The sequence below is a fragment of the Podarcis cretensis genome (genome assembly GCF_951804945.1).
Source record: "Podarcis cretensis genome assembly, chromosome: 6".
Lineage (NCBI taxonomy): Eukaryota > Metazoa > Chordata > Lepidosauria > Squamata > Lacertidae > Podarcis > Podarcis cretensis.
The window spans coordinates 86678634-86702312 of record NC_137175.1 but is presented as its reverse complement, the minus strand read 5'-3'; the positions used below and the strand labels follow the sequence as shown (position 1 = coordinate 86702312).

The 23679-nt window shown below is 42.3% G+C and overlaps 1 protein-coding gene across 1 annotated transcript; it reads left to right on the top strand.

Moving 5' to 3' along the window:
• Nucleotides 1-8270: 8270 nt before the first annotated feature.
• RGS18 (regulator of G protein signaling 18) lies at nt 8271-22476 on the top strand. Its single transcript, XM_079981744.1, has 5 exons — nt 8271-8658; nt 11029-11130; nt 14350-14411; nt 16716-16882; nt 21337-22476. The coding sequence occupies exons 1-5, from the start codon at nt 8486-8488 to the stop codon at nt 21592-21594; spliced, it is 762 nt and encodes a 253-aa protein (XP_079837870.1). The 5' UTR covers nt 8271-8485; the 3' UTR covers nt 21595-22476.
• Nucleotides 22477-23679: the final 1203 nt, after the last annotated feature.

Below are 23679 nucleotides of genomic sequence, written 5' to 3'. Positions count from 1 at the left end.
TTCAATTGATTCACAAGACATGATGCTGTGTTTCAAAAGTACCAGAGAAAATTTATGTGTTTGAGAGGAGTGCAGAGAGTTTGTTGCATTTACCTTACTGGCCGAGAAGTGTTTGTGAGCATCCTTTCTTACATTCCACAAATTGTTCTGCCAGTAGTGTGCTCTTTACTGTCTTCCCAGGTGCATGCTCACACCCAGAAGAAGGCATCATGAAGTAACTTAATCCATGAGACATTTTGTAGTGCAGGAAGAGCTATGGAGAGTTGTGGTGCTCTCTTCTGGTGAGGGTGAAGAGAAACCAGCTAACCCCCCAACACTTAAACTGCAGATGTGGACAATGATAATCTCAGCTTTTGTGAAGTGTTCTCCGCCCACCTCCTTCCTTTCAGAGAAAGGCTGAGGGATGATTAATCGCTTAGCTGGAAGGAACCTGAAAACCTTGCCTCCAAGAAGCCAAGTTTCCAGACCGTTTCCCCCCGCATGATTCAATAGTTTTGTATTTTTGTTGCTTCTCACTCTTTTGTTGTTGTTGTCCACAGAAAGATACTATATTGTTCTATTACAGCATGGGTAGGCAAACTAAGGCCCAGGGGCCAGATCTGGCCCAATCACCTTCTAAATCCGGCCCATGGACAGTCTGGGAATCAGCGTGTTTTTACATGAGTAGAATGTGTCCTTTTATTTAAAATGCATCTCTGGGTTATTTGTGGGGCCTGCCTGGTGTTTTTACATAAGTAGAATGTATGCTTTTATTTAAAATGCATCTCTGAGTTATTTGTGGGGCACAGGAATTCGTTCATATTTTTTTTCCAAAATATAGTCCAGCCCCCCCCACCAAGGTCTGAGGGACAGTGGACTGGCCCCCTGCTGAAAAATTTTGCTGACCCCTGTATTACAGTGTATTCTTATGATTGCATACTGCTCTGGAATCCATCCAATGAAGGGTGATCTAAAAAACTTCTAATAAGAAAATGTTTAGCCCATTGGAAGCTATAAAAGATAATACAGTGGAACCTCGGTTTTCAAACATAATCCATTCCGGAAGACTGTTCGACTTCCAAAATGTTCAAAAACAGAAAACTCAATATGGAAACCTCACTACAATAGGGAAACTCAAAACGGAAGCCACGTAGTACGTTTGGTTTTCAAAAATTGTTCAAAAACTGGAGCAGTTACTTCCAGGTTTTCAACGTTCGAAAGCAGAAACGTTCGACTACAGAGGTGTTCAACAACCAAGGTTCCACTATATTAAGAGGAACAATGGAAATTGTTTAGCAAGGTTGCTAAAGTAGTGGTGTCATCATACCCTCCATTGTAATACATTTCATCACTGGATAACTTAACGGAGGACTTGTCAAAGTGTGAGTCTTTGAGTGGAGTAAGAAGATAGAGAGAGAGGCAGTGAGGAGGAAAGAGAGAGGTAGCAAGGGAGATAGTGTGCTAGAGAGAGAAATCTTATTAGTTGAGGACCCATTTTATTAGTCATAGTGGTAGCTACGTGGTTATACTTTATCTCCAGGGAACTGCAGTCCAAGAGGAAATCATATCTTTCAAAATGTAAGTACTCGTTCTCAGTGATTTTTGTTTTGTTTGGGATATTACTATCCAACAAGATTTAGTATCCTATGGGGCCATCCCTCTGACAGTCGCGGCCAGATTATTCTCAAAAGATTATGTGTAGGGCCAGTTTAACTGCTTCAGTTGAAACAGCTTGCCTTTTCCTTTGTGGGTGTAATTACAACAAGACCCATCTCCAAATTTTCTCCCATCTCCCAGCTTGCTGATTGTGTATCGCCTTTGTCAGGGAGCGAGGCTGGTTCTAAGATAAGACGCATTTTACAATATACTCTCCCTGTGTACCAGTGCTAAAGAGGCACCACTTACTTCTCACTTAACTCCCAAAATGCTGACAAGAAATCAATCTCAAATCTGATAATTGATTCTGCATGTGTGGGAAAGCACAGGTGACTTATTTATTTATTTTTAGCTATGGATCATATCTCAGTAAGATTCCCTCCTCAACTGAGAGAAATGAGCATGTGAGATGCTATTACCACCTGAACAATGTTTTTTGTGTGTGTGTGTGTTGAGAGCCAGTGTGGTGTAGTGGTTAAGAGTGGTAGTCTCGTAATCTGGGTAACCGGGTTCGCGTCTCCGCTCCTCCACATGCAGCTACTGGATGACCTTGGGCCAGTCACACTTCTCTGAAGTCTCTCAGCCCCACTCACCTCACAGAGTGTTTGTTGTGGGGGAGGAAGGGAAAGGAGAATGTTAGCCGCTTTGAGACTCCTGAAGGGGAGTGAAAGGCAGGATATCAAATCCAAACTCTGTGTGTGTGTACAAAACAAAACAAAACATGCCTTTCTAATCTAAGTTTTCCCTCATTCAAAACCAGAAAGTAATAGAAACAAGACAAACAGGCAGGCTGCCTGGATCTATCAAGTATTATTAGTGCTGCATGTTCAGGGATGAATTAACACTTTCTTCATTTTTAGTTCTAGCATTGCTTTATTTAAGCAAGATGGCACAAAGGCATCTTAGGCTGCAATCCTAGCAGGGTAAGCCCTGCTGAATTCATTAGGTCTGAGTAGACATGTTTAGGATTGCACTAAGTCAGTGGCGTAGCGTGGGTTGTCAGCACCCGGGGCAAGGCACGTAATTTGTGCCCCCTAACCCGTGGATTTTAGCAGGGGGCAGAGAGCTGCGAGTGCGAGCGCCCCCCCAGATGTTGCACCCGGTGCGGCCGGCCCCACCTGCACCCCCCACGCTATGCCACTGCACTAAGTCTAGAAATAATATAAGAGGATATCAGAAGAGGGAAGCTGATATCACAATTCAAGGGTGACAGTCAGAAAAGGTTATTGAAATTAGGTTTGCTTCATTCAGAGGAAATTAGAGGCTGAGAAAGGAGAACACACAGTGCAGCATACAAAATAATGACGCTAATGGGAAGGGCAGATAGTAGAAAGCCATCTTTAGAGGTGCAAGAGGGTTAACAGAAAGTGGTGTGGCAAATTTACCCTAAATTAGGGCAAAGTGGATCTATTCTCTAGAGAAATGCTGTGCAGCTGTATTTGTTTGTTTCATTTTCTTGCATTTCACTATATGAACTGACCTGGACCCTGCGAGCATCATCTGAGGCCCTCCTTCGTGTGCCTCCTCCATGAGTGGTCCAGAGGGTGCCAACATGAGAGTGGGCCTTTTCTGTAGTGGCCCCCTGTTTGTGGAATGTTCTCCCAGGGAGGTTCACCGGGTACCTTAATTATACACCTTTAGGTGCCAGGCGAAAACATTCCTCTTCAACCAGTCCTTTGGCTAATTAAACAATCTATGGCCTTTTAAACAGGGTGGTGGTATTGTTTTTGTTATTATGGTATGTATTTTTGTGTTTTTATATTGTAAACTGCCCTGTGATCTTCAGGAGAAGGGTGGTATATAAATCTATTAATTAATAATACTATTATATTATATTTATATATTATATATATTTATATTCCTGACATGGAATTGACCCCAAGAGTTTCTACATGTGGTTAAGGTGGGTTCCTGGGCAGCCACTGATCAGATCTGATAAGATTCAGATCTCATAAATTTCAGCAAGGCAGTAGCCTCATAAACATTCAGACCATCCTCTGGAATTAGTTCATTTTTACCTTTCTCTTTCCCTATATTTGGGGGCTTCCTCTGCTATTTAGTCATCCTTGCCTCTTCCTTCCTTGGGTGAAACATACCATGCTGTTTCTCATATATGATTTGTCTGTATACTACCTTCCTCCACTCCTGTCTCTCTGGCAACCCTCACTACTGCCTGCATATAGGCTGTGCACAATACCATCTTAAAATGTACCGGTAGCTAGGTTGTTCTTTTTCCTCAGTTTGGATCAATGCTGGTTTGCACAACAAAATGCAGTACTTCAGGGGGGATGGACAAAAATGGCAGATGCATAATGTGGCTGACTTGTGTAAACACCACTTCCCAAACCAGCAGTGGGAGGACACTGGTTGCAGAGTACTGAAACATAGAATCATAAAATTGGAAGGTATCATAAGGGCAATCTAGTCCAACCCCCTGCAATGCAGGGAACTTTTGCCCAATGTGGGATTCGAATCCACAACCCTGAGATTAAGAGTCTCGTGTTTTACCAATTGAACACAGCCAAAGACTAATGCACTTAGGCAGGGCCAGATTTAGGTTTGATGAGTTCCTCAGCTACTGAGGTGGCGCTGTGGGTTAAAGCCTCAGCGCCTAGGACTTGCCGATCGAAAGGTCGGCGGTTCGAATCCCTGCGGCGGGGTGCGCTCCCGCTGCTCGGTCCCAGGGCCTGCCAACCTAGCAGTTCGAAAGCACCTCCGGGTGCAAGTAGATAAATAGGGACTGCTTACCAGCGGGAAGGTAAACGGCGTTTCCGTGTGCGGCTCTGGCTCGCCAGAGCAGCGATGTCACGCTGGCCACATGACCCGGAAGTGTCTCCGGACAGCGCTGGCCCCTGGCCTCTTAAGTGAGATGGGCGCACAACCCCAGAGTCTGTCAAGACTGGCCCGTACGGGCAGGGGTACCTTTACCTTTACCTTTATCCGTTGTCAACAACGGTTTTTGTGTTGAATATATGCTATATGGTAATTTAATAGGTATCTAAAACCATTTGCACATAACAAAATATGTATTTTATCAAAGTAATTGTTGCACTGAAATACAATTAAGAAGAAGTATGTTAATAGTGAAATACAGTTAAGAAGAAGTATATCAATAGTGAAATAATTATTAAGCTCTAACTTAAAATGATTTTTTATTTATAACAAAACACTGTTGCTGTATGTAGGTTTCATTTTATTATTATTGATATCATATATTTTGGAAAAGTACATCCAGTTTTTTACCCTTTAATTATTATTTTTTGGGGGGGGCTCAAGAGAGTGGGACCCTAAGCTATAGCTTGTTTAGCTTATACGTAAATCCGGCACTGCACTTAGGGCAAAGATCTAGGCATTGCATATGTTACTTTTGTAAATTGCTTTGTAGGGTGATGATGTTAAGGCAGTTAATTAGTAATAGCCACTGCCTGGCCCTGAATTTAACCCTGATTGTCACATATGCCAATTGAAAAGAAATCCTAACCTTGCATTCTGAAATGAAGCTCAGCAGCTGAGAGAATGTTGGACAGGTATATTTTAAAAAAAAAAACAAAAAATGCTAAGATAAGCTCTAAGAAAAGAAAAAGAAGGGGGAAGGAGTTCAGAACCAAGCATGCAGGAGCACATAAGCTCTACTGTGTGAATTTTATCTTTATTAAGAAGTACCATTTTATCTTTATTAAGAAGTAATTCATGTGAAATGTTTGAAAGAGATCATACCCAGGCAGCAAGTGACAACATGCAACGAAGGGGGGGGGGGGATCCAGAAAGAAAAGGAAGCTGTCTTTTTTTCTTTAAAATGCAGAAGTTATTACTAAATGTGTTTGTGGTTAGACTCGAGTTTCAGGATGTGAAACAGATGCAGAGACCAAGACTGAAAACCAAGGGTGAACTGACGGAGCTATTTCACACATATGCACGTATACTGGATAGTTTCGAGCCCATCTCATTATTCAATTATCGTAAACAACTGTAGATGCTAATTATACAAGGGGATTGCTTCTGAAACCCACTGTTCTGGATTGCTTACGCAACTCTGGCATACATGGGAGCTTGTGCAGTGAGTGTCAAGTTGATGGATGTCCCTGCTTTGCAGCAGAGTCTTAAAAGGAAATGTCAGTTGGGAGTAGGGAAGCGAGTCCTGGGCTTTTACTAGGGATATAGGTTCAATCCCCTACCAGACATGAAGCTCATCGATTGAGGGCCAGTTGTGTGCTCCCTCAGCCTAATTAACATCACAGGGTTCCTATATGTAGAAAATGGCATAATCCAGTCATGAAGAAAATGGTTCCCTCAGGGCCACTTTTTATAAATACAAGTCTAAGTATTTCTGCATCGTCAATATTTATATTTCAGGGTCTAGGGAATCCCTGCCACTGCAATCTGGAGTTCCTCACCATCGCCCTTTCCTTCTGCCAGCTATTCCCTTAGCATGCTTTAAAAACTTCCAAGTAGCTTAGCATAGTTGGCTTAGGAGTGACTTTGACACCAGAGCTGGAGACAGGATAATTTGTTAAGAATATTTATTAAGGGGATATTTCATTTAAGGAATGAATTTTTTTTTTATTTCGTATTAAGGAAATACTTATCTATCTTTACTTGGGGGTCTTGCATGTGCCTGATGACAGTTTGTTAGGACTCGCAAGATGATGTCGCTTTCACCTCAGCCTAAATTGCCTACAGCTAGACTCTGCCCATTTGTTAACTTCTGGCTACATGGACAAATTGGCTAATTTTAAAAGCCTGTTTGTGTGGCCTTTTTCTGGTAAGAGCTTTTACCCAGGGCAGCCTTGTTGCCTAACATGGCCACCAGTTCCCTTTTCATCTTCACCAAAGTTATATTGTTGACACACTGGCGGTGAATATTCACGCCTCAGCGACTGTCTTCGTCCTCTTTCTCTTAGTCTTTGCCTCACACATCCCTTGTCAACTGAAAGTTAAGTACCCATTCTTCACTAACCAGCACCTGCAACCTGGTCGAGGCACCAGTCATAAATATTAAAGGCTACCCTCCCCGCTCCCGTTTCAGAGCCTGTCACCAAGCAGTTACTATATGGTTGCCAGACGTCCCTGTTTCCTGGGGACAGTCCCTGGATTTACAAATCTATCCCCGGACAAAAGTCCCTGGAATGTCCCCGGATTTCATTTAATGTCGCTGGATTTATATTTGAACTGCTGTAGATTTATTAGTAGGGAATGAATGTTGCATGATTGGTTCAACAGCACAAGACGCATCATATGGGGACTTCCGATGAGGCAAAATGGTGGGTGTCACGGCAGTGAGCAGCTCCTGAACCCAGCCAGAGCCAACTGTGCTGCCACTGCCACTGCCAAGGGGGAACCAGGGACACCCGGTGCATCAACTGCTGACCCCCCCTCCAGCAACCCAAATCAAGCTGGGGCAAGAGCGCCTGGCCACCCAGCCAACGGCCCAGCGGCGCTCCGGGGCCAGTAAAACCCCCAGAGCTGACACAGTGAGGAGGAGAGGAGGAGGAGAAGGAAGAGAGAGAAAGAGGAAGGAGAAAAAAAGAGGGGAGCCCTGACCTTGCTGCACCGCCGCCGCCAAGGAGGAGATGAAGGAGAGCACTGGGAGGGCAAGGACACATGGCTAAGCCCAGGCCCAACCTGAGCCTACTCCATGGCGGCAAGCGCTCCAAGAGAGCAGGCTGAGGCCCATAGGAAGGCAATGCAACAGAGGAGGCCACAGAACAAAAGATATTACTTCTTTCTTTATTTTTTAAAATAATTTTGTTTTTAAAAATTCCCTTTTTTTAAAAAAAAAAAAGTGTCCCTGGATTCTTTGGAAAAAATCTGGTAACCTTAAGTTACTACAAAGCAATAGCATAGGGTCTCCATCTCTGATCGTTGCCCTCTGACATCCAATAGGTCACACAAACCTTATTCAAAGCATAAATGGACAGACTCAGCATTTCTCCACACCAGCCTTCATTGTTTTGGAGGAAGGTAGAACGGTCTCCCTCAGGAGGTTGTGGACTCTCTCCTCCCATGGAGGATTTGGAAGCATATGATGCTAGAGCATTGCTGTGACTCTCGTTACAAATATACCCACAATGTAACTGGCTGTGTTTAACTATATAAATTCTTTATACATCATATAAGCATAACTCTTTTCACATTATCTAGTTGAGTAGAAGTAATTAAGGACCAACATTTAGAACAGGAAATACAAATAGATCAGTTCTTATATAGGTAATGTCCAAATAGAAGCTTTTGTGTTCCAAGTATGTACAACTGAATCAGTTTTTTTAAACATAATGTCCAAACAAAAGCTTTTTGTGTTCCACGTATGTCTTAGCAAATACCGGTGTCAAACGTAACAACTTCAAGAAGCAGTACTTGCAAAAGATGAATTTACGTAACTATCGGTTTGATAGTGTTGTGTAAGGTGACTCTCATTAACACTGACAATCCACCTAAGACAGTATGAATTTTGTAAATGAAGAATGGCACACAAATAACTTGGAAATACATTTCTCTCTCTCGTCAAAATCCTTGACTCTTTGTTTGGTTTCAATACACATTATGCCAGATGTGTCTGACAGTCCATCATGTTCCACATATACTAACCACAAGCTACATCCGAGGGAAAGCCTTTGTTTATCTTTATGACTTGCAAAATGTTGGCCCGTTAGTAATCAGGCCTGAAAAAAAAAAGAAACAACAGCTGAAGAAGACAGCACTGAAAGATCAGATGCACTCGATGTTTGAGCTAGGCCGATTGGTGGGGGGGAACTTCCTCCCACAAACTCTACGGGCCTTTAACCAATACCAAATCAAGACTGAGACCGCATGAGAAACTGCTTATAGGAAACCAACACTGAGGAGGTGTCACATGAAAACTGAAAAAGAGAAGAGTGAAGTATATTCGGAGGGAGCTGGCAAGAGAAAAATGGAGAATCCATTGCTTTTATCCCCTCAGCTAAATCCTACTTCAAGAGTGAAATCGCTGTATAAAGTAATGAAATCCATGCATAAAGAGGGGTCAAAGCCAGACACAAAAAGCAGGTAAGAGGCTGTGGTGTTTGCCTTTGTAGGATGAATGTTTTGTGGTCTGCACAAAGGAGTGGTTGGTGACTGCCTTCTGTTGCAACAGCCCTCTAGGGAGGGAGGGGGAAATATTCCAATATTCTCCTGCATGTGGCTGCAGCTCTAAGGAAAAGGGATCATGACCATGACCTTGATTCTCCAGTACAAGCTTTACTCAACTACTCTGAACATTCCCAAAGCTTTGCAAATGTGCAACAGCAAAAACGGCAGTCTCCGCTAGTATCTGAAAGGTTAGCAGATGTATTGCAACATAAACTTCAATTGACTGGAGCCTACAGTGTCAGAAAAACGGTGCTCTACTTTTTTTTTTTTAGGGCGCCATGAGGTTGGTAGTCCACAGTTGGGTGGACTTGCATGACACTGAAATCAGTAGAGCTTAACTGCACCCAAATCTGGGAAGTGACAGAGTCAAGGACAGTGACAGGGATGACAGCCATCACTTCTCTCCCTCTCTCTCTCTCTCTCTCTCTCTCTCTCTCTCTCTCTCGTTATATGGATTAGGCCCAGAGGAAGAGGGCAGGTGAAGCTGTAGTGGTGACAATGGAGAAGAAGAGGAGGACTCACATAGGAAAAGGGACCACAAAAGACATGGTGCACAAGCCCTTCAATACCTCCAAAAATAATACCCTGAATTATAAAGCAAGACTTGCACTGCCAATATGGTGAAAAACACTCCCTTGTGAAGTTGTGCTGACGTATCAATTTGCTAACAAATACCTAAACTCTTTTGTTTTAATGATAAGCCATATAGCATCCCAGGGGAGGAAAAGAATAGATATATTGTTTCTGTTTACTTAAAAAAGCTAGGTTATAGGGAGCTTGGGTTTTGCTTTCCTTTTGTCAAAGTTTGATTTATATACTTCTTAATTGCAACAATTTTTAACTGGTGTACATATAATTTCCTGCTGCTATTATGTTATGTTACTTCTTATTTGCCAACCCAGTTAGAAACAATGCGTGACAACTGGGCATTTTCCAAGCATGCAAGGCTCCCTAAGAGTATGGCAAGGTCTTACTTCCAACTTTCCAGGGTCATTTTTAGTGGAGTTTGTAAATTAGGAACTGCCAGGGTGAGAATTATGTACAGAGACTTAATTGCATTACATTGATTGTTTTCAAATAATAAACCTGGTAATTAAAACAGGCCTTTGCTAATGTCTCAGCTAAGGCTGGAACTAGATGTTCTGGCTGTTGTCGAAAACTCCAGCCCCACAAATCTCTCTCTTCCTAATAACATCTGATATGATGCTATTGCACTCTGAGTTTCCTCACCTCAACAAATGGCAATCGATGAATTGGAGTGGGACAGGGGAGCTCAAAGTGTGATGGCACCGCATAACAAATTTATTTTTCTTAGTAGGGATGAATGAGAATGTTGTTCTATCCACATTTTTAAGTGAACTGACCTAATTTGCACCTCCCAAACTAATGCATGAACTGGAGTGTTAATTATCCTTTGGATTTTGCACAACTCTGAATTTTGCAATACAGATGCAAAGACATTGCAAAGACATTGTGCAGAACATTGTAGCACATTTCAGATTTTGGGATTCAATATGCTTAGGAATGCATACAGTGAGATAAAACACATAGGGTATCATCCAATGCTTGACAGACTCATAGGAGACCCATTGAATTCATTGGACTAAAGTCTCTTGATTTCAGTGGCTCTACTTGACTTAATTGGGTTTCACTCATATTTAAAAACCTAACTTGTAATAAAATATTCTTAAATACAAAAATTGCCAAATCACACGTTAATGCAAGAATGTGATGGAACAGACTTATGAATGGATACATATGAAATTGGTATGGACCACAAATAAAATCAATCTATCCATTCCTGTGTAATACTACGTATTATGAGGGGAGAGAAGGAGAAATTCGGGTAGCTCTTTTTGGTGACAGACAGATGTCTGCTGTAGATCTTACTAATTTGTAGTTAACAGTTTTAATGCTGCAATTTGTGCTACATTTCCCCGTTTTAGTAGGTTTTTTTAATAGCACCAGAAAACCTTGACCCTCTCTCTTTGCTCACTACGATTAAATCCACATCCCTTCCCCACCTACAAGCTAAATTGGAGTGTTAAGATGAAAACGACTTTCATTTACCCTTTGCAGGTGATTCAACATGTAAATGTATGCAAAGGTATAAGTGAGAAATTTGTTATTCTCTATAGCAAACATGGGAGAAATAACATCAACATTAGTGCAATGGCATGTGAGAGGGAAATGATCAGCTTTTCAGAAACGTTGTGCGTTAGCAAAGGGGAAGCCTTTGAAAATCTCTTGCAGTGGTGATATGTAGTGGCTCAAATTCTCTTGCAGGAATCGGGAAAAGAATAATCGGTTGAGTCTCCTGTTGCAGAAGTCTGAATTGCACCCAGATGCCCAACTTCACAAATTTGAGAAACTGGCAATGGCTTCAAGGTGAGTGTGGGGGGGGGGACAATAATACCAGGCAGTAAGGTAAAGGTAAAGGGACCCCTGACCATTAGGTCCAGTTGTGGCTGACTCTGGGGTTGCGGTGCTCATCTCACTTTATTGGCCGAGGGAGCCGGCGTACAGCTTCTGGGTCATGTGGCCAGCATGACTAAGCCACTTCTGGCGAACCAGAGCAGTGCACGGAAACACCGTTTACCTTCCCGCCAGAGTGGTACCTATTTATCTACTTGCACTTTGACATGCTTTCGAACTGCTAGGTTGGCAGGAGCTGGGGCCGAACAATAGGAGCTCACCCCATCGCGGGGATTCGAACTGCCGACCTTCTGATCAGCAAGTCCTAGGCTCTGTGGTTTAACCCACAGCGCCACCCGCGTCCCTATACCAGGCAGTAGCCCTGTCCAATTCCAGAAGCTCTCCAGCATGAGACCTGTGCCTTTTATCTATATACGTAGTTTAACATTCTTCACCTCTCCAAGTGATCAGGTGCTTAATGGAGTCCATTTCCTTTTGAGCAAAGATTATGAAAACTGCGTGGTAATTTTGGAATAACTGCTTATTTGAAAGAATACAGGTTGAGCAGCTGAGAACTGAGGACATGCATAAACAAACTGATCAATCCTCAGCAAGCTTCAGTTCCCCAAAAGTAGCAGCAAGCAGGCACTATAATTCAAACTGTTTCTCCCTTTCTGTTTTGGACTCTTTCAAAATTGCCTTGCTACCCATACTCAGCTTCCCATTAAGCCAAAGGAACGTGTGATTTTCTAAACTGGCCTCGATTGGCCTAGTCAATGTTGCTGCGGGACACAGAGCTCAGCCAAAATGGGGACTTGCTTTTAAAGTTCACCAACTTGGAGAAAGCTCCCAACTCTGCCTGCTATGTGAGGAGATTCAAAGATGTGTGGAAATATGAATACACTCAGAATGGGGGCCATATAATGTAGATAGTGTAACCTCAGCAATGTCCAGTCTGATGCCATCACTTCTGTTAGGAAGGAAGGTTGACAGGAAACGAGAGGGAGGGGTGCAGTCAATAATGAAACAATATGAACTTAAGGCAAGGGGGTTGAGGTTTTGCTTATATGCTAATTGGTGGGTGTGGATATTGCTTTGTTTATTATGTGAGTGTTGCTATTTCTTTTGTGATGCTGACATACAAAGCATTTTGCATTTATAATTTTGAAGGAAAATGTAGCCAATCCACTTCAAATTCTTTAATTGCATTGGTTCAGCTGCCAACATTATTTTATTTTTATTATTATTATTATTATTATTATTATTATTATTATTACCACTACTATTATTTGTTTTTTTTAAAGATTTCCATGGGTTACAAAAGTACATACATGGTCTAATTTTTTTCAGATCATAAAGTCCTTTCTACAGATCAGTTATATTCATTGTGAAACTTTAATGTCATATAGAGTATAAGGTTGGGAGAAAAGAAAGGTGGGGTTTTGTTTGCTAATATTTATACAGCCGTTGTGTTGTGTTTTTGTGTTTTTGTTATGTTATACAAAATATCAATGGAATATAAGATCTCCCCTGCCATGATATTATGTATGTGTATATACATTTCTTTGCTGTAAGTCAGTTAGAAACCTTCAGGTTACAAGTGGCTATTAAGTTTAATAAATAAATAAATAAGAACATACAGCAGGAATATATTTCCTATAAACAGAGATTTTCTGTGAGTTTCACCCCCTGACTGTACTAAAATCACATGGTTGCCTGAGCCTCTTAATAACTCACCTATCCCCTCCTGATCTCTCTCATTCTCTTTCTCTCATTTTTCCTTGTTTTGCTGTCATTGAATTTGCCTGCCTGCCCTGCTCCCCCCTCTTTCTGTTGTCTATCCCTCCCCAAGCTATCTAAAATTTATATTGTAACCTCCTTGGGAACTGCAGCCTTTCTTTCAGCTTACATTACTCTATGAAGTGCTGTGTAATAATTTGCCTTAATCATAAGTCCTACAGCCCTAAAGGGCAGCCAAGCAAATATTTCAAAAGGTCATTCCCCAAACCTTTTCACTGGGAGAACGAATGATATCACTACTTACCTTTCTGTGAACAGCAGAACCAGAGATCAATAAACAAAATTCACAGTCTGCCATATTTGATTTTTTTTTTAAAAAAAAAAATACACTGTCCTTGCCCATTCCCTGCCACCAGAATAAAATAAAATAAAATCTGGTGCTTCAGAAATAGCATGACATTTGAAAAATGTTATTTTGCTGTTGAAAAAAGGACAGGCTTCGTGTGTTAAAATTGTTATGGGGCCACTGCATATGCATCTTTGTTCCCATAAACCATAGAGCTTCCTGCGAACTGTTAAAAATAGCCTGTGGTCACAGATTCTTAGACAGGTTGCATTTGAAACCCCATCTCAGTGAAAGCGGTTTATTTTAGCTTTTGTGCTTTTTTCCTCCCCATTTCGAAAAGGCAGCTGACCCCATTGTCTTATGATCTTTACCATAGAGAATGGTTGGGCTTTTTATTATTTATTTAAAGACCAGGGACACAACAAAATAATATCTGTGGGAAAGTACCATACCTTTCCGTCTATAAGACGCCCCCATGGATAAGATGCCCCCCTATTTTGGAGGATTGAAATTTCAGAAAATGGGGGGAGATGGCAAAAGGTTGCTGAGCTTTTTTTAGGGGGCAATGCTGAATATTGCTCACGCGCATGCGTCACAAAATCTGCCTCCCATCTGTCCCCTAGCTGGCAGAAGCTGCCAATCACCCACCCAATTGCCACAGCGTCAGCCAATCGACACCACCCATTGACGCAGCAACCAGTAACACGCACAATAGCCGCTGACAGCTGTGGCAGCAGCGAATCAAACATCTGCCCTATTCACTACCCAGGTATAGGATGACCCCCACTTTTTAGCATGATTTTAAAGGGGAAAAGCCTAGTCTTATACACGGAAAAGTATGGTACTTCCCCCCCCCCTCAACACTTTGAAGATGGGGGGGGGATCTGCACAGTTCAATAGTGGGAGAAATGTCACCAAAATTAGAGAAACAGTTTTTGAAGGCTTGAGGGAAACAGCTTTGCAAAGTAATCTGATTCAACGCTGTGTAAAATATGGCAAACTGACAGCAATAGGAGATAATGTGTGTTAGAGGAAATCCTCCAAATTACTCAAAATGCATAACTATTTTTTTTTTTACCCCACTCTCTCTCTTTGGTCTCTCGCAGTGAAACCCCTGAAACTGTGAAGAAGTGGGGTGAATCTTTTGACGAACTGATTTCTCAGAAAGGTTTGTGTTAGGGTTTTCAGCTGGAACTATGCTGCATAAAAGGTCCCCCTCCACACACACTTTCTTTCATTTTGAAAGTAGGCTCAAAACTATATTTCATGCTGAAATGTCTCATTTGTGATTATTCTTCTGTGGTGGAGGACTAGCCATGTGTAAACAGAGGAAGTCTATTAAGTCTGACTTCCAACAACAAATGGATTCCTGTGGAGCGTGGCCTTGAATTTTGATCAGAATACAGACCTGAGGAAAGTTAGAAGTGGCTGTGCTTCTCCAGAGGAGACAATTATTCAGCGGGCCATATTCCTCAAAGGTGATGTGAGGAATCCTCGTAGACAGTTGAGGGTTAAGTTACTTGTACATTATATATTTACAGAGAACTGTAAATCGTTATTTGTTGGAAGTAGAGATCTTTCATATCAAAAAAGACTCTTCAAATGTCATACACCATTAGGAATTACAGTAAGGAAAAGGCTTGCTCATTGTAAGGTTAAAAGCTAAGTACATTGTGATCTATGGTGGTTTTGCATTTGCACATGGGTTTCCCCCCATACTCAGAGTAAACCATTTAAATCCATGGGCATGACCAATTTAAATTCATTGTTTTCAATGGGTCCACTCATGCTGCCCTAAAACTTTTTTGCTGGTCTTAGGAACCTCATAAAATATAACATTTAAAAGTAGGGATGCAAATCAGCTTAGCACAATCTGTTTATCAACTAATGCTGAATTTTATTGATCAGACAACTTATACCTATTGCTGTGCATGGACAGTGGTACCTTGGTTCTCAAACTTAATCCGTTCTGGAAGTCCGTTCTAAAACCAAAGCATTCCAAGGTGTGCTTTCCCATAGAAGGCAATGCAAAATGGATTAATCCATTCCAGTCTTTTAAAAACAACCCCTAAAACAGCAATTTAACATGAATTTTACCATCTAACAAGACCATTGATCCATAAAATGAAAGCAATAAACAATGTACTGCAGTCACACAATCAATCAATCAGTAGCTGAACTGGGTTCCACACAGTCACAAAAAAAGAGCCGCAAAAACACAAAATAAATAGCAAAAACAGATAGACCTCAGTGTAACACTTAAAAGGAAGTGTGGCACTCAAATTGGAAGCATAATACTCAAAACAGAGCACATTCGGCTTCCGAAAATAGTTCACAAACCGGAACACTTACTTTTGGGTTTGCAGTGTTTGAGTTCCAAGTTGTTTGAGTACTAAGGCATTTGAGAACCAAGGTACCACTCTACAAAGTTGGACAAGAGTCAGCATGTAAATTTCAACATTGCTCACTTCTACACCACACATTTAAAGCACAATGCTATCACTTTAACAGTCATGGCTTCCGACTAAGAATCCCAGGAACTGCCATGGGTTAAGGGTGCTGAGAGTTGTTAGGAAACACCTATTCCCGTCCATGAGTTTCCTGGGAATAGGGTTTGATTGTCAAACAATTATGAGAATTCTAGCTTTGTAAGGGGAATAGCAATCTCCTTACCACTCTAAACATCCTTAACAAACTATGGCTCCCAGGGATCTTTGGTGGAACCCATGACTGTTAAAGTGGTATTATAGTACTTATAGGTATGGTGCAGATATGGCCATGCAGGAATAAGAAAAACTCAGGTGTCAATAAATGAACCGATCTAATTTCACTGATCGTTTGGCAAGACGGACAAAAAAAGGGGAGGTGTTTTCCACACACACACCCTATAACATTTTTGTCACATTGAACATAGAAAAGGGATGTGGGGCCTTCTATTTTCTAAACGCTTATTCCCATACCCCCATTTAGGTCTTATAATCTCTAGCGATTAGTCAAGTTTTCACTGAGGTTCTGAATATGTGTCCGAACTAAATCACAACAGGAAATTGATTTTGTAACTGGACATTTTTCAAAAGAAAACAAAATTATAGAAAACCTAGTTATGAGGGAGATAACTAGCCTGGCCTTCAACCTCTCGTGCTATGTGGAACGCCCTCCTACCAGATGTCAAGGAAATAAACAACTATCCGACTTTTAGAAGACATCTGAAGGCAGCTCTGTTTAGGGAAGTTTTTAATGTTTGATGTTTTATTGTGTTTTTAATATTCTGTTGGAAACTGCCCAGCGTGGCTGAGGAGGCCTGACCAGATGGATGAGGTATAAGTAATAAATTAATAATAATAATAATAATAATAATAATAATAATAATAATAGTACTGAAAAAGGTGTTTCTGTTTCAACTGTGATTGAAGAAATGTAATTATGTTTTATTACTTAATATGCCTTGCTTTGGATCTCTTTTCTTTCATAGGTGGATTAGATGCATTCACAAGGTTCCTGAAAAGTGAGTTTAGTGAAGAGAACATTGAATTTTGGATGGCATGTGAAGATTACAAGAAGAACACAGAAGCTTCCCAACTTTCACTCAAAGCAAAGACCATTTATGAGACCTTCATAGAAAAAGAAGCTCCGAAAGAGGTATAGTGAAAACGATCCTTTTGGCGCAATCTGTCTTGCATAAGTTTAAAAATATTCAGGCAACAGGTGGTAGGAAAAACCTCTGCCTGTAAGAGAAAATGATAGCAAGCAAGATGGACAAATAGACTGATCTAGATGAAACCCCAAACCAACTTGCTAGGATGTCAGCCCCATTGAACACAGTAGAACCTATTTCTGAGTAAAAATGCATGGCCTTTGTGCTGCACGGTGCTTAACCTTGTCTGCATTGAGGCCACAGTTTGAAAACATGTCGGGAAAATTATAGCACATGCTACCACAACAACATCAATTTGAAGTACAAATATTAGTTTATGTGCCCATATGTATCTGCCTATATTTGATGCTAATACATTAGAATTACTTTTCATCTGTCTGCTAAACCCATAATTATAGATGTAATTAGTATTACATACAAACCATTCCTATTACATTGCCAAGATTTCAGATAATAAGCCAGCTTAAACACAGCATTGAAGTAATAATCATAGTCTAAAAAGATTGATTACAGATTTATTCCAAAAGACGGTACTAATGATGGTGTATTAGTGACATATCACATGTAAACAAATATACACACAGTTGATGTTTCAGTCCAGGTTCTTAATTGTATCCTACTAGCCAAATGCCCATCATGTCAAGTAGGGAAGACCTGCATATTAGCCTATCTTATTATAGGAGATAACCTCCATCCATATGTACTGCCATGACTGGTACAATCCAGCAGGAAGTCTCTTTGCCCCAATTGGATTGGGAAAAAGAGATCTTCCACCCAACTGACATCTTCTTCTCATGAAGGCTCACTGAAACCCAAGCCTGGTCATCTTCCAGAAGTAATGTATGACATTTTGTTTCCAATACGCTTTTGACAGTCCACGGTAGAATGCAGAGCCGTCGTTCCCATTGGTCTTAGTGGTGTGTTGCACCAGGGTGCCAGTCTCTCAAGGGCGCCCTAGCGAGTGGGGGAGCTGCGTGGCTTGCAGCTTCCTTCCCAAGCCTCCGCAGGAGGAGAGCGATCCTCACAGAGGCTTCCCTCCCAAACCTCTGCATCTGCAAAAGATGGCCCTGCTCCGGGTTTGAGGTTGAATCTAGACAAGAAAGAAATACTGTTCTTGGGGGACAGGGGGCGGGCTGGTGTGGAGGACTCTCTGATCCTGAATGGGGTAACTGTGCCCCTGAAGGACCAGGTATGCAGCCTGGGAGTCATTTTGGACTCACAGCTGTCCATGGAGGCACAGGTCAATTCTGTGTCCAGGGCAGCTGTCTACCAGCTCCACCTGGTATGCAGGCTGAGACCCTACCTGCATGCAGACTGTCTTGCCGCTTAGACTACTGCAATGCGCTCTACGTGGGGCTACCTTTGAAGGTGACCCGGAAACTACAACTAATCCAGAATGTGGCAGATTGGTGACTGGGGACGGCCGCTAAGACCACATAACACCAGTCTTGAAAGACCTACATTAGCTCCCAGTATGTTTCCGAGCACAATTCAAAGTGTTGATGTTGACCTTTAAAGCCCTGAATGGCCTTGGCCCAGTATACCTGAAGGAGCATCTCCACCCCCATCGTTCTGCCCAGATGCTGAGGTCCAGCGCCCAGGGCCTTCTGGTGGTTCCCTCATTTCGAGAAGCAAAGCTACAGGGAACCAGGCAGAGGGCCTTCTCTGTAGTGGCGCCCGTCCTGTGGAACACCCTCCCATCAGATGTCAAAGAGATAAACAACTATCTGACATTCAGAAGCCCTGTTCAGGGAAGCTTTTAATGTGTGACATTTTAGTGTATTTTTGGGTCTTTGTTGGATGCCACCCAGAGTGGTTGGGGAAACCCAGCCAGATGGGCGGGGTACAAATAATGAATTATTATATTATTATCGTTGAGCTCCTCTTGCTTCCTGGCAAAAGTCGGTGTGCAGCCTTCCTGAGCTGCCTTCTTGGGTGCCCCAATGCCAGAGAGCATGTCCGCCAGCACGTTTTCCTGTTTGATCACTGTCACCACGCTGGGGATCGGGGCCGTGGGGGAGGCGGAGGACATTTTCCACCACCCCCTCCCTTGTTTTGGAGTTGCCAGGGGGCGCCGGAGGGATCTTTTCACCATGGCACAGGATATGCTTAAGACGGCCCTGGTAGAATGAAATAATTTACACCTTTTTTTCCTGCTCAAGCCCTTGGCTTGTTAGAAGTCCAATAAAACTCGGACTTGGACAAATATATTGCACTGAGACATATTGCAATGCTCCCCCAACTCATGTGGTCTATGTTGCTAACAGGACAGCCTATTGGGTACACTGTTAAGATATCATCCCAAACCCAGTGGCAGCATTATCCCCACATGTAGAAGTATGTTTTGCTTATTACTGAAATCCGCTTCAGGCTCTTTGGCTGGGAAACAGCATACTGGTACCAGGAGCAAATACTTTTTCCTGGTAGGAGTCAATGCTAGGCATTCAGTTTCTGTGGGAGAAAATAAAAATAGTGTACCTGTCCCTGTGCATCTCAGTTTGAGACAGACTGTGCTTCCTTTTAACTGCTCCTCAAATTTGTAGCCTCATGCAGCTCATGGGAGCCAATGTCCCTTCCCCTAACTTTATAACCCAAATTCATGGAGGAAAAAGATACCAGTAGCGACTAGTTATATATGCCGCATCCAGTTCCAAAGGTAGTATAATTATTGCATAGGTGTTAGGGGGGGTATCTTCCCTCTTCCCCTCTCCCAATTAACCTCCGTCCCCAGGGTTCAGTGGCAGGAGGGAGCACAGAGGAAGAATCACACCATGTCATCACCAGGGACTGCCCACAGTGACATCACCAGGGGCCACCCCTAGGTCTCAGATTTGAGCCCTGAAATCTCAGGTTGTGGGATGTTCCTGACCTGAATAGCAGCTGTTGGGGTAACAACAATGGAGGAAGACCACAACACACATGTCCTGCTTGTGGGTTTCTCCTTTGGGCCACGGGGGAAAGCAGGAAGCTGAACTAGATGGGCTTTTATTTCATTGGATCCAGCAGAGCTTCTCTACAGAAGTATAAATCATGTTTCTTTGAAGATTTGATAAACATCTGTCTGTGATTTGTGTGCTCTCCTTGCAACAATGTGATGACCTGACCTTAGTGGGACTCGAACAGCCTGTGACTACGGTCAAGAAAATGTCACCTGCATGTTGATGGGGTTGTGTGACTGCCTTTATTTTTATTTTTTGCCTCTTTCAATATAATTTTTATCATTTTCATTAATAAAACATGAACGTGTGACTGCCTTTAAAATGTCCCAAACTCCTTAAGGTGTGCTTTTACCATGCTGTTGCAACGAGATCTAACTGGTTTTTAGATCACATCCTCACCCCCAAAGAATCCTGTGAATTGTTTGTACTAAGCACTGAAGCTCTGTGAGGCGTCTCCAGATACTCTCAGCACCCCTGCCAAACTACAGTTAAATTGTATAAGAGTGCTTTGAAAATTAAACTATGGTGTAGAAGCCTACTGTTAAGGCTGAAACTCAGCAGAAACTGAGGTCCCCCCCCCCGCAGCAGTAGCCACACACAACTTCCCCCCAAATCTCACATAAATCAGGTAGCTGACTTCCTCTGTAGTGCAAAGACACTTTGCCATTTAGAACAAAATTGCAAGTATTAGAAATTATCTTCTCAGCACACTTTAAAAGCCAGAGTTGCACTTTATGCAACAGTGCAGATATGGTGAATCCCCCTACATTATGGATAAAATGCCACAGAACCATGTGACGCACTTGTCAACAATATTTTTTCTTCCCTCCCCACTTCCGTACAATCTTAAGGTCTTGAAGCAGAGTACCATATTTTTCCCTTAGTCGCCTAATGAACTTCATGGTCTAAAAGGGTCTAGAACATGTGTAACCTTGATCCAAAAGAAACAATTTCACAAGCCTATATGTAGTCAAGCATCTGTTGCAGGGATAGAAAACCTGTGGCCCTTCAAATGTTGTTAAATTCCCATCAGCCCCAGCCAGCAAGACCAACGGTCACAGATTATGGGAGTTGGAGTTCAACAACATCTGTTTCTTGGTCATGTGTGGAAAATCACGTCAGCTTGTACATGATTCCTGTATGCACAGGACTTGAATGTGAACTTGTAGGGTAAGCCATGTACAGTGGTACCTCGGGTTGAGTACTTAATTTGTTCCGGAGGTCTGTACTTAACCTGAAACTGTTCTTAACCTGAAGCACCACTTTAGCTAATGGGGCCTCCTGCTGTTGCTGCGCCACTGGAGCACAATTTCTGTTCTCATCCTGAAGCAAAGTTCTTAACCTGAAGCACTATTTCTGGGTTAGCGGAGTCTGTAACCTGAAGCGTATGTAACCTGAGGTACCACTGTACTCATTAAGAGAGAAGCTTGAGAAACGCCATCAATAATATTTGCTTTGCCATATGAGGTGTTTTTTCCCATCTTTCTCTTTCTTTCTAGGTCAACCTTGACTTTAACACCAAAACATGCACCAGTCAGAGCATGAGTCACCCGACACGCAACACATTTGATGCTGCGCAGACCAAAATCTATGCCCTGATGGAGCAAGACTGTTACCCACGCTTCCTGAGGTCCAACCTTTACTTAGACTTACTCCACGGCAGACCTCATGGCTGTTCTGCTCTCAGAAGGAGATCGCGCTCTTTTACCTTCAATGAGTTCAAAGATGCCCAGCCAGATTTTGCCATCTGGCTTTAAATAAATATTCTCCCTTGGACTTCCATCCGTTTGAGAACATCTTGGCGGGAGCAGCAGGACATTGCCTCAAATGGCTTACATGAGTGGAACTTCACCGTTCCCGTGGAATGGTGTCCAAGTTAACTTGCTGATGATCACATTGTGAAATCTTCAGTGCTTAGCTTTAACCAATGCATGAATGGGGAGCAGCTTTGTAACTGTCTTGGGTTTACTCTGCAGTCAGATGCTACTAATACAGGGAGCACAATTTCATAATAAGGGCCTCATGATTTTAGATCACATGCACACAGCATAATGGTTTAGATACAAATATATATATTTGCATCTCACATGCAACAAGAGATGTCAAATTAAAGTAAGGAAATCTCTATCTCTTACAACAGAAACACATTTTTGTAGGGGCGAAACAGACCTGCCTGAGAGGTGCCAGATGGCCCTCATTTATTTGGAGAGGCACCAAATATTTTTAAGATGTGCTAGATGTAATAATATTCATGCTCAACCTTATTTTTTTAATGCAGAGAAGAGGATGTTTCAGCATAAGTGAAATGTTGCCATGGGACTAAATATTTACACAATTGCTTCTCGATACAGGATCATTTGGGGATGGTTCTGAAAATGTGAAAAACAGAGAAAAGGGAAGACTTTCTTTCCAGCTAAGGTTGAGGTAATCCAGATGTTTGTGTGAGAGACTGCAGCTTGATTCGGAGGAAGAGAGTGAGTTCAGGCTTTGCAAGCATCTTAAGATGCTGGCTGTATTGCTGGAAATCTGATGTGAGAACAGTAGACTTTGGCTGTCTGTTGGAGTGTTTAAGCTACATGTCCACCTACACTCAGCTTGTGTATTTGTAAATAAATGCAGTATTTCCAAGCACCAATAAACCTCTAGTGACCTTCTTCAAAAGGGAACCAAATCTAGGTAATCAATGTACCCCTAGAATTCCTCAATGTCCAAAGACGTGTGATGAGCACAACAATACAAAAGCTACAACCATGATGACCCTGTGTCTGTAAGCAGCTGTCTTGGAAATCCACAACTGAATGGCTAGTGTTCACTCTTCTGGAAGGAAAAAAATCACTACTTTGGGGGGACAACTTCCCATATAAAGTAAGAGATGCTCTTCGGTCTATAAATGAGGTAGGAGCCTATTGAAAGTATTGAATTTCCCCTTGCGTCTGACTGAGGAAACAATCCTGTCCTCACTCATCTGTGTCTCAGTAAGATTTAAGCAGAGGTTGGCTGACCATCTGTCATGGATGTTTTAGCTCACTTCCCTACATTTTGGGGGTTGGATTGGAGGACACTTGGGGTCCCTTCCAACTCTACAATACTATAATTCTATGTTCCACTGAACTTAATGCAAGTATGGGTAACCTTTGGCCCTCCATATATTACGACTCCAGTCAGCCTCAGCAAGGATGACCAATGGCCAGAGATGATGGGAGTTGCAATTCAGAAACATCTGGAGGGCCAAAGTTTCCCCACATCTGGCTTAATGGGAACAATGGGGAACTGAGCCAAAAATTACAGAAATAGCCCCATCCCTTCATAAGCACTGTGTCACTCCTGAGTTTGACTTTTTGGCCTCCCTGGTTTATTGCGCTAGAGTGTCACTTAGATATGGAATCCATGATATCTTGCTACCATATATATGGCTGGAGTAAAAGAGTTTTGGGTTTTATACACAACCCGGACATTAGCATATGTCCCAATGAATGAATGAACTAAGTCTCAGTGAATAATAGCATTGCAGTCACACAGGAATTAAATTGGCCCTCATGGGACAAATGCAGAGTCATTTTCCTATTCTAAGTTATTTGACTAGCTACATTTCCATGCCAATAAAGGAGATTGATTGATTGCTTGCGTGTTGAGAGCCTGAGACCACCTCCTCGTTAATGAATAAGACACAAGGACGCGGATATTAGGTTAATGTTATTGGGCAAATTTAGGCAGCAACTTTATTGGTTACAGAATGTGAGCGGCATTGGCTTAGGCATTGGAATTGACCCGACTATATCTGACTCCTGCCCGTCATGCAGGGAGTCCAGTAAGGGTCAACCACCGGTTTTGGGAGCCCCATT